The sequence below is a fragment of the Sinocyclocheilus anshuiensis genome, unplaced genomic scaffold (genome assembly GCF_001515605.1).
Source record: "Sinocyclocheilus anshuiensis isolate Anshui unplaced genomic scaffold, SAMN03320099.WGS_v1.1 scaffold144, whole genome shotgun sequence".
Taxonomy (NCBI): Eukaryota; Metazoa; Chordata; class Actinopteri; order Cypriniformes; family Cyprinidae; genus Sinocyclocheilus; species Sinocyclocheilus anshuiensis.
In genome coordinates this window covers 933,197-945,178 of record NW_015555720.1, presented here as the reverse complement: position 1 = coordinate 945,178, position 11,982 = coordinate 933,197, and the positions used below count along the sequence as shown (strand labels likewise).

Genomic DNA, 11,982 nt, shown 5'->3' with positions numbered 1-11,982 from the left:
GATGGCTCTGGGGTGAGTAAAACACAGCCTAATTTTCATTTTTGGGTGAACTAACCCTTTAAGAGTATTTCTTGTTTTGATAAGGTCCTAAAAAAATATCACACGTTCAACATAATCGCATATTCATCATAAGTTCTACCCATTCATCATATAAAGAGGGCGAATCTGACTTCCAGTGTCTCAGAATAACATCCACAAATCATAGCTAGATGGCACCATAACATCAGTATTTGAAAAATAATGTGTTTTTTGAACATTAAAGCATGTCAACATATTCTGTTACACCAAATACACAAAATAATGATCTTTAAAAAAGCATCATATGACCCCTTTAAGACATATGCACATTTTCTGGTGCAATATCCAACATACACAAAGCAGGATTTTTGCATAATTACTGAGAGTCTTATTAACAAATTGTATAATTTCCTCCCAAAATGCATCCACAGTTTCACATTCCGTAGGCTAATAGGGCCTGTGCTTAACTGTCATAATTATTTCACCATTCAAAAGAAACCCTTAATGGTTCTAAAAATACGCTTTATTTGCTTCAATATGTAATTATTTCTCTTTTCATCCGTTTACACTCACTTTCTCAAAGAAGAGAGAGCTTCTTTCATTACTACTCAAGCATGTTTGATCCATTTGTGGTTGAACAAATGGCCTGCGCTCTGCCAGTTTTGTTTGAGTGAATGTAATGTATAGTTAATGTCCACTGTGGTTGTTAAATGGTCACAGCAGGGAATATTGGCACATCGAAGGCCTTGCTCTGAGTAAAGCAGAAACAACAGGAACAGCCGTAGACGAAGGTTATTAATGACGGCTGTCACTAATGTTTGTTGTTTTTGGCAATGTCACGTCTCTGAGGCCATTATTGTTGCTGGTGTGAAATGAAATCTGCTGTATTTCATCATGCGTGCAGCAGAAACACAGCTCGGAGGTTCTGCAGCCCTCGGGAGAGTCTGTGTAAATGTTGCCATTACATAGAAATGAGAAAATTAATAACAAGCAAGGAATTTTAAAGAAAAGCCCACACTTTGAAAATATGCAGACTAGCTGAGATTTTTAACAGCTTATCATCACAATGCCATGAGAACAATCGCTTGATTCTTTCTGCATCACTTGCAATGGAAACTCAAATTGCACCAGCGCAAAATAAAAGGAAATTGGAAGTAATTTGCCATAAATCATCATTATTTCGAGAAGGGTAACGGTGACTGATGAATGCAGGTGATGCAGCCGCTGTGATTACAGACCATCATCCCCTGCAGGATTATGCTAATCGGGTGAATTGTGATACTCTCTAGCTTGATCTCGGTTTGCCAGGCTGCACCGCTATGAAACAGAACCAGATGCTGTCTATAGATGTCAGAAATGCTTTAAGTCGTCGTTTGCTAGCGAGAGCTGAATGCCATTTGGTTTCTTTGCTCATTTTCAGTATTTCCATGCGCTGTGCTTCTTTTCATGCTGCGGTGTGGAGGTGTTTCTGTGATATTTTGTGCATATGCAGGTGCACACAGAAAGGAAATGTTACTCGGGAGAAATGCAGTAGAGATGTATGGAAATATATATATGTGACTATAGATTTTTACAATTTTACTTCAAAATAACACCTACAGTAACACAGTAGCAAGTGTATTTAGTGTACGTGTCTGTTACAAATAACTGTTGGGCTGGTGTTACTAATAAACATCTGTTATGATCTATGTGGCTTTAATTTAAAAAAGATTATTTCAAAATCATTTTGTTTGGACAAAATGTGATGTTTTTTTTTTATTGTTTTTCCGTCACTTCAGGCAATTTTATGGACCAATTTGTTGACCACTATTTATTTGTACTGTTGATATTTTATTTTATTTTATTTGTAATTTTTTAATTTTTATTTAAATAAACATTTTGTTTTTAAATGTATATTTATTGTATATTCGTTTTATTTTATATTTTATTTTGTGTATTTTATTTTTTGTTTATTTTTTTGTGTTAAATGATATTGTTATATTTTATTTAATTTTTATTTATTTTATTTAATATTTTATTACATTTTTATTTTTTAAACAAACATTTTTATAAATAATTGTTTTTATTTTGTGTATTTAGTTTATTTAAAATTGTATTATTTTTTTTTTTCAATATTTCTTTTCTTTTAATTAATTTATTCGTTTTTTTTATTTTGTGTATTATGTTGTTTATTTTAAATTGTATTTATTTTTATTTTTGTTTGTTTTTATTTTTTATTTTATTCAGCATCATTTAAAGAGTTTAGATTTTTCCTCTTATTTGAAACATACTGACTTATCTGCCCATTTTTGAAGAAAGTCTTTGACCTTTAAAACATGTCAGCAGTCATCACTGTCCATGTCCTTCCTTAATTGGTTGTTTTCATCAGGTTCAGGCTGTGAGTTTTTTTTTTTTAGCCTCATTGAACTGATGGGCAGCCGTTGACATGGCTGATCATGGAGCTGTCTTTCATTTCATATTACCCATCTCCCTCATCCAGTCACTCATACAGCTGTCTCACAGCCTGCGGGCCAGCTTTGTTCCCTCACGGCTCCTCTCACGACTCACTGTAGATCTCACAGCTGTGTCAGATTCACAGGTGTGTGTGTAAGGTAAGCAGCGGTGTTGATACTTGAGACGTTCACAGTTAGTGCCCTTTAACCTCACTTTTTGCAGCGTAGGCCGTGTACGCTTCAGGCCGGATTGAGAGATTTGGGTGCAGACGAGCCAGTGATTGAGCGCTGTTGTCTGTGGCAGTGCTGCAGGTTTGTGTTGGAGCGATTGTCTGGACACAATCCTTCAGGCTTAAAGAAACAGAGTAACACTCTTTGACTGCCTGTTCACATCTAAACTCTCCTCCAGTGAAAACAATTCATCAGCTATGCATCAAAGAGTTTGATCAAGCAGCGCAGGAATGAAGTAATTTGAACCTCCACTGCTTTATTCCTCCACGTTTAACATTCGGCTTCACACTCAATATATATGTGACCCTGGACCACAAAACCAGTCTTAAGTCGCTGGGGCATATTTGTAGCAATAGCCAAAAAAAACATTGTATGGGTCAAAATTATCGGTTTTTCTTTTATGCCAAAAATCATTAGGATATTAAGTAAAGATCACGTTCCATGAAGATATTTTGTAAATTTCCTACTGTAAATATATCAAAACCTAATTTTTGATTAGTAATATGCATTGCTAAGAACTTCATTTGGACAATTTTAAAGGTGATTTTCTCAGTATTTTGATTTTTTTGCACCCTCAGATTCCAGATATTCAAATAGTTGTGTATTAGTAGATGTATAAATCTCAATTTCGAGAAATTTACCCTTATGACTGGTTTTGTGGTCCAGGGTCACATATTGTTAACTGAAACTACAGTAAGGCTGTATTTTATTGTATTTTTTATTTTTTTATTTTATTTTAATCTTTTAGTCATCTTCATTTGATTGATTCTACAGATCCCAATCTTTTGCTCTGTGCCTACAGTATTTTCAGTGGATGTGTGAAAAGAAATCATATTTTACCTTAGTTGTGACCGATATAGTATGATTCACGAGTCAACTACATGCAAATGATTCTTATGAGCCGATTCTTTTTAGTGAATCAAAAACATAACGTTTCAAAAGATGATTTACAATTTTGATGCCCTGTACTATCTGCAGCATTAGCAGAGAAAATATAATTCATAAATAAGAATATGTAAGCAAAATAGACATTAACTCAAATTATTCCTAAATAGAAAAAATTGTATTGAAACAAATTGACAGCTTGTGAATCATAATTGCATCTAAATGAATCGGAATCTCTACCTACATCAGTCCCCAGCCCGATTCTTTGCTTGTGCTGTCAGTTTAATCAATTTAATGTGATTAATTATTAAAAAGGTCATTTATTTTACAATTAGCCATGCCCCTCTGATCTGTATGTAAATTCGATAAGGAATTTGGCCAATTTGGAAAACTACAACAGTAATATTCTGTTTTTTCAAGGGCCGTTTTTTTTAGACAAAATTATTTAATTTCATACATTTTTTAGCATATCATGTAGTTAATTTGAGAATTAAATCAACTAACAGCCCTAATTTTTGCATGCGAGTCTAGTGTTTTGATAAATGATTCATGTCCGTGGCACCTGCGTTTCAAGCGCTACATGTTTCGCATCAGTCCGCTGCAGTTACTGTAGTTTACTTTCATAGGCGTCTTTCATCTATTAGACCTTCGCACGGCCACGTCCTGAATAATTGACCAGGTTTGTTCTCACCAGCAAAGGATGAAGACAGCAGCAGCGCCCACAGTCGTGAGACGACACGAGCAAACGGCTCTGTCGAGCGAGGTTTAATCGCTGGCTTTTTAGTCATGTGCCACGCTTTCACTGAGACTACAGAAAGAAAGAGCACTCCCCTCGAATTTCCTCAGATGCCAGTCTCTTTAAAGTTGAATCAGCCCTGTAGATGTTTGATTCTGGCCCTTAGCTAATTCTTCGCCGGCTCGCCTCGGCTGCAGATAGCACTTAATTCAACTCGCCACATTTCTGAGTTTCTTTATACTTCAGAGCGAGAGGAAGACGTTTAAACTCAGCCGCTTGTTTCGTAGCCTATTTTTAAGCCTCACGTGGACTGTTTAAACATGGGAAAGTATTGATTGTATCTCTAATGGTTAAAAAGGCAAAATAGCTTTGGAAATAGAGGAATGAGCTGAGCTGAATCATCATTTCTCTCTTCACCACAAACATTCCCAATCCTCCTTATTCTTTTAGTCATATTCCTTTTGAATATCTTTTGATTTCCAGTCTCTCATCTCAGTCAATGTGTGTCTTTTCTTTTTGTAGATGAAGCTTTGGAACAAGTACAAGGTGACTAGTATTCCTTCTCTGGTGTTCATCGATGCTGCCACGGGGAAGGTGGTGTGTCGGAACGGCTTGCTTGTAGTTAGAGATGATCCAAAAGGTGAGTACCAGGCTTCATTTTTCACCCACTCATTCTTTACAGGGGTTTAAAGGAAAGTTCACCCAAAAATGATTACTCAGTTGCTTTTCACATGTTGTTCCAAACCCTTGTTGAATGGGAATGGAGAATTATTTAAAGAATCTTCACAGAGCTCTGTGGTTTATAGTTTAAGCTCCAGAAATGACACAAAACACTAAAAACGCTCCATAAAAATGTCCATACAACTTGTGTGCTATATAATCTAAAACCAAAAGTATACTTAAGTTTTGGCGCGATAGAATGGTTTCAACATACAGGGAATGATGTGTACAAACGCAGGCGGTCGACATATTCGCACTAGAAAGTTTCATTTTTGTCGACTGCCTGCACTATTTCTCTCCAGAAGGTATGATGATAAAATGTGTTTGTACTAGTGCTGTCGAACGATTAATCGCGATTAATCGCATCCAAAATAAAAGCTTTTGTTTGTAATATATGCGTGTGTACTGTGTATATTTATGTATATATGGCCAGCCTCTAAGCTAACGCCTATGTGCCTGTATTGAATATGATTACGCATCGCTTCAGTAGAGTTATTGTAAGACAATTTGACATTACACAGTTTACACAAAACTTTTCTGTTTCCTTCTAATTCATAATAATCCCACACCTTCTCGTCTTTCGCATGGTCATTTTTGAACTCGCCGCAACTGACACGAAGAAAACGCATGTGAGGTCTGAGGTAAAAATGTAGTTTCCGCCCAGATAAACTTTTAAAAATAATGTATTATTTTTCAAACGTTTTATTTTAACTTGTTATTTAAAATGTTGGTCATTTGAATGATAAAATCATGTTTTTGTTTTTCTTGTTTTTTCTGTCGTGTAATCGACTATTGTTTTCAGTGTCGAATAGTAGGAGCTGTACCGTTTAGTTGACTAGACCCGCACATCCCTAATTTAAACTACAGTTGTACAGGTGCATCTCAATAAATTAGAATGTCGTGGAAAAGTTCATTTATTTCAGTAATTCAACTCAAATTGTGAAACTCGTGTATTAAATAAATTCAATGCACACAGACTGAAGTAGTTTAAGTCTTTGGTTCTTTTAATTGTGATGATTTTGGCTCACATTTAACAAAAACCCACCAATTCACTATCTCAACAAATTAGAATACTTCATAAGACCAATAAAAAAACATTTTTAGTGAATTGTTGGCCTTCTGGAAAGTATGTTCATTTACTGTACATGTACTCAATACTTGGTAGGGGCTCCTTTTGCTTTAATTACTGCCTCAATTCGGCATGGCATGGAGGTGATCAGTTTGTGGCACTGCTGAGGTGGTATGGAAGCCCAGGTTTCTTTGACAGTGGCCTTCAGCTCATCTGCATTTTTTGGTCTCTTGTTTCTCATTTTCCTCTTGACAATACCCCATAGATTCTCTATGGGGTTCAGGTCTGGTGAGTTTGCTGGCCAGTCAAGCACACCAACATGCATTTTGGAATATCGCATTAAAACACACTGGTTGGAAACGCCATAGATGCACATAAAAATGCACATAAAAAATAACGATAATATAACGTTAAATATATAACGATAAAGTCTAGTTGTTGACATATTTCTGTGTGCGACAGTGCAGAGCGACATGGCAGAAGGCAGACGTGAAATTGAGGAGTTGATCGCTTTTTACAATCTGGAACTGGTTTGGTCAGGGCTGTACTGTACAGTGCGACAAAAAATTGGTCTGAGCCTTGAATAAATATGTACTCCAGTAGCAGAGTTTTGCACGTGTATGGGTAGGCCTGGGTGATAAAACGGTATTGATATGTATCGACAGTACACCTTCTTCGGTAACGATATAAAAAAATTTCAATATAGGCACGTGCTATGAGTGACGAAGACAGCACACACAAACACGAACACATGCTGAAATTAGTGCTGTGCCTGCCTGTGATGAGGAGTTTGTGAATAAAAGAATTTTAGTCAAATTTAAAATAAACATTTGCATTTGAATGTTAGGAGTGCATCAGGGAGTGTCATCGGTGGCGCACGAGATGCGGTGATAATGATGTAAGTGACGTTGTTGCATTTTAATGTTGAGATTTTGGGATTCCCTGAATTATCGTCATTGATATCGTTATCGCAATAAATACATGAAACATCGTGATATATTTTTAAGCCCATATCGCTCAGCCCTATTGCACAGCATCTCAAATGTTGTCTTCGTCGTCAAAATATTTCTGTATAATTGCCTCCCAGAACTTTCTTGCATGACTGCGTTCCCAAACAGCAGACATCCACCTCCGAAAGCAATGACTGCATTTGTTGTGTTTTGTCTGCTTACTCTGAGGCGCAAGTAATTTACTATATATGAAAATTATATTCAGTGGCTTCTCCTTCTTTTCTTAGTGATATTTAGTGCCAGTTTATCAGGAAGTGACGATTTTGTTCTCTTTGACTCGTTGGATTGGATTTTGTGCACAAGTTAAATTCGCAACTTTGGATGGAGAAATACTTACTGATGTTACTCATTTGTAAGTCGCTTTGGATAAAAGTGTCTGCTAAGTGAATAAGTGTAGATTGAATCTTGAGAAATGGATTTGTGAGTATTGATTGTTTTCGAACTATTGATTGTTTTTCATGATTGATTTTGATTGGTCATGGTCAGGTTCACTTAAAAGATTTGTTTGCGAATCTGACTGATTAGTTCTTGAATAATTTCAAGGACACAGTGATCTGGTCATAGTAGTTCTTAAATTTACAGCTTAACAACTAGTGCTGTCAATCGATTAACCGCGATTAATCGCATCCAAAATAAAAGTTTTTGTTTACATAATATATTTATGTGTACTGTGTTTGTTTATTTATTATGTATATATAAATACACACACATTCAGTATATATTTTGAAAATATTTACATGTATATACATTTATATATTTATACTATTATATTTTATATTATATATAAATATATTTAATATATAAACAGCATATATTTTTTTTAATATATACATGCATGTGTTTGTATTTATATATACATAATAAATATACACAGTACACACTCATATATTATGTAAACAATAACTTTTATTTGACAAGCACTATTAACAACTTGAAACTATTTGATGTCTTTAGAAAAATATAGTGCACAAGTTGTATGGACTGCTCTTATGGTCCATAAACTACATATTCCAAATCGTCCGAAGCCATACGATAGTGTGACTAACAGACCAAAATTTGATGACTGGATCATTGATTTAGTGAGTTTGATTCATTCATATGAGCCAGTTCTTTTCAATAAATATCTAAATGATTGAGTCATGAGTCGGAGTTCACTATATAAATAACTTTACTATATGTGAGTAAATCATTTATTTGGAGGTGAACTGTCCCTTTAACTTGACTTTCACATGCTCAGGAACTCACATTGCATACTTGACTTGGCACCACAGTACATGGTTGTCCTTCACTGCTCTTCACCTGTCTGTGTGGTAACGATATTTGAAGATCTCTAAGCGTTTGATAGCCCTCAGCTCGCTTGAGTGGTGTCATGCAACTTTCTGCAGGTGAAAGAAAGGCATTTTATTTGCCTGGAAAGGCAGGGACCCACTGCGTTTCTGTAAAAACATTCTTATGGTGGAATTTGTCAAGTGATCCACATGACAGATTCACCTCCTCGGCTTAATGAACCTCGGCTCCTGCACTTACCAGCAGTAAGAGTGAAAAATGAACTCAGTGATTCATGAAGCTCAGTGTCGTTCTCAAACACCGGCACGCAGGATTCTATGATATATGACTCTGCTTTCTATGTGACGACGTAGTCAAGAGCTTTTGTTTGAAAGCATGTGTGGACGGGGAATATCCGGTGTGTTTGTACAGTGTGAGTGTGTGAACTTGTGCACAGTAGCAGGTTCAGAGGGCAGAGGGTTGAAAGGGCCCTTGACATAACAAAAGACCCCGGCTGAATGTGTGGGAGTTTCAAAGCGCAGCAACAGCCCAGCGCTTTTGTCCTTTCTGACTAATAAAGCCTGTAACAAAGAATAAAGACACTTTTGTCCTGTGCCCATGTTGTTAAGCTCCAAAATGGCGCAAAAAACCATGGAAAAGCATCATAAAAGTGGTCCACACAACTTAGATTCAGATTAAATAGATTTGTGTGACAAATGGGCCAATATTTAAGTCAGAATTCTCTGATAAACATCCCGCCAGTGAACTGTCAACTCAAGAATCATTAAAACTGGATACATTTTTTCCACATGAAACATGGTCTTATTTGCATATCAGACTGATTCATTTATAAATAAGTGATTGATTCATGAATTGAACTATAGAACCAGATCAGTAAATTATTTGCTGATTTTGATTATCCTGATCTGAATTCTGGTAGTTCTGTTTATTTACAGAAAACAGATTGGTTGTGTTAGCCAATAAAATGTGATTGATTCAGTGAGTTGAACTTAAGAACCAGATCAGTAAATGAATCATTCACTGATTATGACCATTCTGATCTGAATTCTGATCATTCCAGTTCTTTTCATGAAACAGGTTTGTCCTATTTGCAAATCAGACTGATTCGTTTAGGAATCTGAGTGATTGATTCAGTGAGTTTAACTCAAGAACTAGATCATTAAATGAATCACTCACTGATTTTGATCATTATGATCTGAATTCTGGGTTGTTTCAGTAAACATATTGGTCCTGTGTGCAAATCAGACTGATTTATTCAGAATTCCTAGTGATTGATTCAGTGAGTTGAATGTGAGAACCAAAGGAGTGAATGAATCATTCTGATTGGAATTATGACCATTTCAGTTTTGTTCAGTGAAGAGATCCTGATCCTGTTTACAAATCAGACTGATTAATTCAGGAATCTGATTGATTCAATCATGAATTTGAGTTCTATTGAATGACTGATTTGGTTGCTAATGATGGTATACATTTTTAAGTAGTTATGTAATATTTAGGAGAAATTGAGAACGAGGGCCCCAACTCAAATATCTGGTGCAGTATGGGAAATGTAACTTCCATCTCACATTAAGATATTTGCATCATCTTCCATCGCCTCTGTTGCAGCGTTTGATATCCATGAGCTGTCAGGATCCAGAGGAGAGACCCGTGTGTATTATATATATATATATATATATGAATGACATATACATGTGCTGCGCTGGCAGTGAAAGGAGGATTGTGTGACAGTAATCAGAGTCCTGCCTCTGCTCTGCTCTCACCCGTCCTGCAGGCCTGGAGTTCCCCTGGGGGCCGAAGCCCTTTGTGGAGGTGGTGGCCGGGCCCTTGCTCAGGAACAACCGACAGACGACAGACAGCGGTGCCCTGGAGGGATCCTATGTGGGGGTTTACTTCTCTGCACACTGGGTGAGTGCTCTGTGCTAGTGTTTCTAAACTAGCTGTTCTTTGGAGACAAAATCACGGTCGATTTAACCTGTACAATCAGATCTCATGTTAAACAAGTTTTTGAGAGAAATAGGCCTTTTGTGTACATAGAAAGAGTCTTGGATCTTTGAGTTCAGCTCATGAAAAATGGGGGCAAAAACAAAAGTGTTGCGTTTATAATTTTGTTCAGTGTATATAATTTTTTTTTTTTCTTTTTTTTTACCTGGCCATACTTTGGAAATTAAATTGCAGTTGATTAATCCTATACAATTGGATCTGATATGGTAATTTTTGTTAAATACCGATAAATAATTAATTGCAATAGCAAAATTATGTTAGTAATAGGCTTATTATAGTGAACTAAAACTGTGATAAAAAAAATAAAGAAAAAATTAAAACTTGAAATAAAATAAATGTTATGTGAAATAAATATATAGTATATATATTTATATATTAGGGGTGTAACGATACATGTATTCGTACCGAACCGTCACGGTACGGACATCTCGGTTCAGTGCATGAGGCCTTACAACGAATACAGGCAATTCACCCTCAATCCAGAAGGGGGCGCCCGCAGTAATGCAACACTGTTTGATAACCGCCAGCAGAAGAACAGCGAATGACATGAGTTGCGCACTTGAAAACAAAGCCCACTAGACAGTGACCATGTGCTGATTCTGAAGTCTCTCACTGACAAAGGAGTATACTTTAAAGGCTTGCACACTCAACTGTTTGCGAAATGGAGCTTTGTGCTCGTGTATCCTACTTCACTCATTCGGCACAAATCCAAATATTTGCGATATATCCAAATGCTAAATTATTATTTATTATGTAAATTATAGGCTTTGTACTTCAGTCGCGTTCCAACGGTGACACAGAGGCAGGCGTGCTGATGTTTGGTTCACTGCGCTGTGAAGTTAGCAATGCTGGAACTGATATGTTTTGTGTGTGTGTGCGCCGGCGCGATCACTTGTTTCCTGAAGAATCAACTTTAAACACTTCGTCATTTATTGGCTTATTAATAATGCATCACTGTAAAATGTCTACTTTTATTTGTGTGGACACTCACAATGAAAACAAAACATTGTGCTTTTGTAAAATAAAGAAAACAAATAGGATGTCGCTTTCTGCCATTTGAGTTTCCTTTCTGTGAACAAAAGCGTGTCACAAAAATGAACTGAAACTCAGTATATATAGGCTACGTTACGTGTCGCACTGTTTTTCTCTCTTGTTTATGTTAACTAAATCAAATCTATTTCAAGTATTTATTCCTTGTATGTATATATGTACTGCAGATTTTATATATACATATAACATTATAATTTAATAAAATATTTAGTATTTTCACATCTAGGTGGAAATTTTTTAAATTTGTACTACTGTCTGTAATATAAATAAATGAAAAGAAACCTAGCATAGTAGATTTTTTTTTTCCTGTTGTTACCAGAATCATATCGAACCGTGACTCCCGAAACTGAGGTACACACCGAACCGTGACATCTGTGTACCGTAACACCCCTATTATATATATACACACACACACACACACACACACATATATATATATATATATATATATATATATATTAGGGGTGCAACGGTTGTCGGTAAAAAATCTAACCGTACGGTTCTCCACACACAGTTCGGCATGTACTAGGACCGCGGCTCAAC

General features: G+C 36.1%; 1 protein-coding gene across 1 annotated transcript in view; it reads left to right on the top strand.

The window, feature by feature from the left end:
* nxn (nucleoredoxin) overlaps positions 1 to 11,982 on the top strand; it is an 84,554-nt gene that overhangs the window by 57,776 nt on the left and 14,796 nt on the right. Inside the window, exons 2-3 of the mRNA XM_016465591.1 lie at positions 4,825 to 4,942; positions 10,160 to 10,293. Of these exons, the coding sequence (XP_016321077.1) occupies positions 4,825 to 4,942; positions 10,160 to 10,293 (252 nt within the window). The remainder of the gene's footprint in view (positions 1 to 4,824; positions 4,943 to 10,159; positions 10,294 to 11,982) is intronic.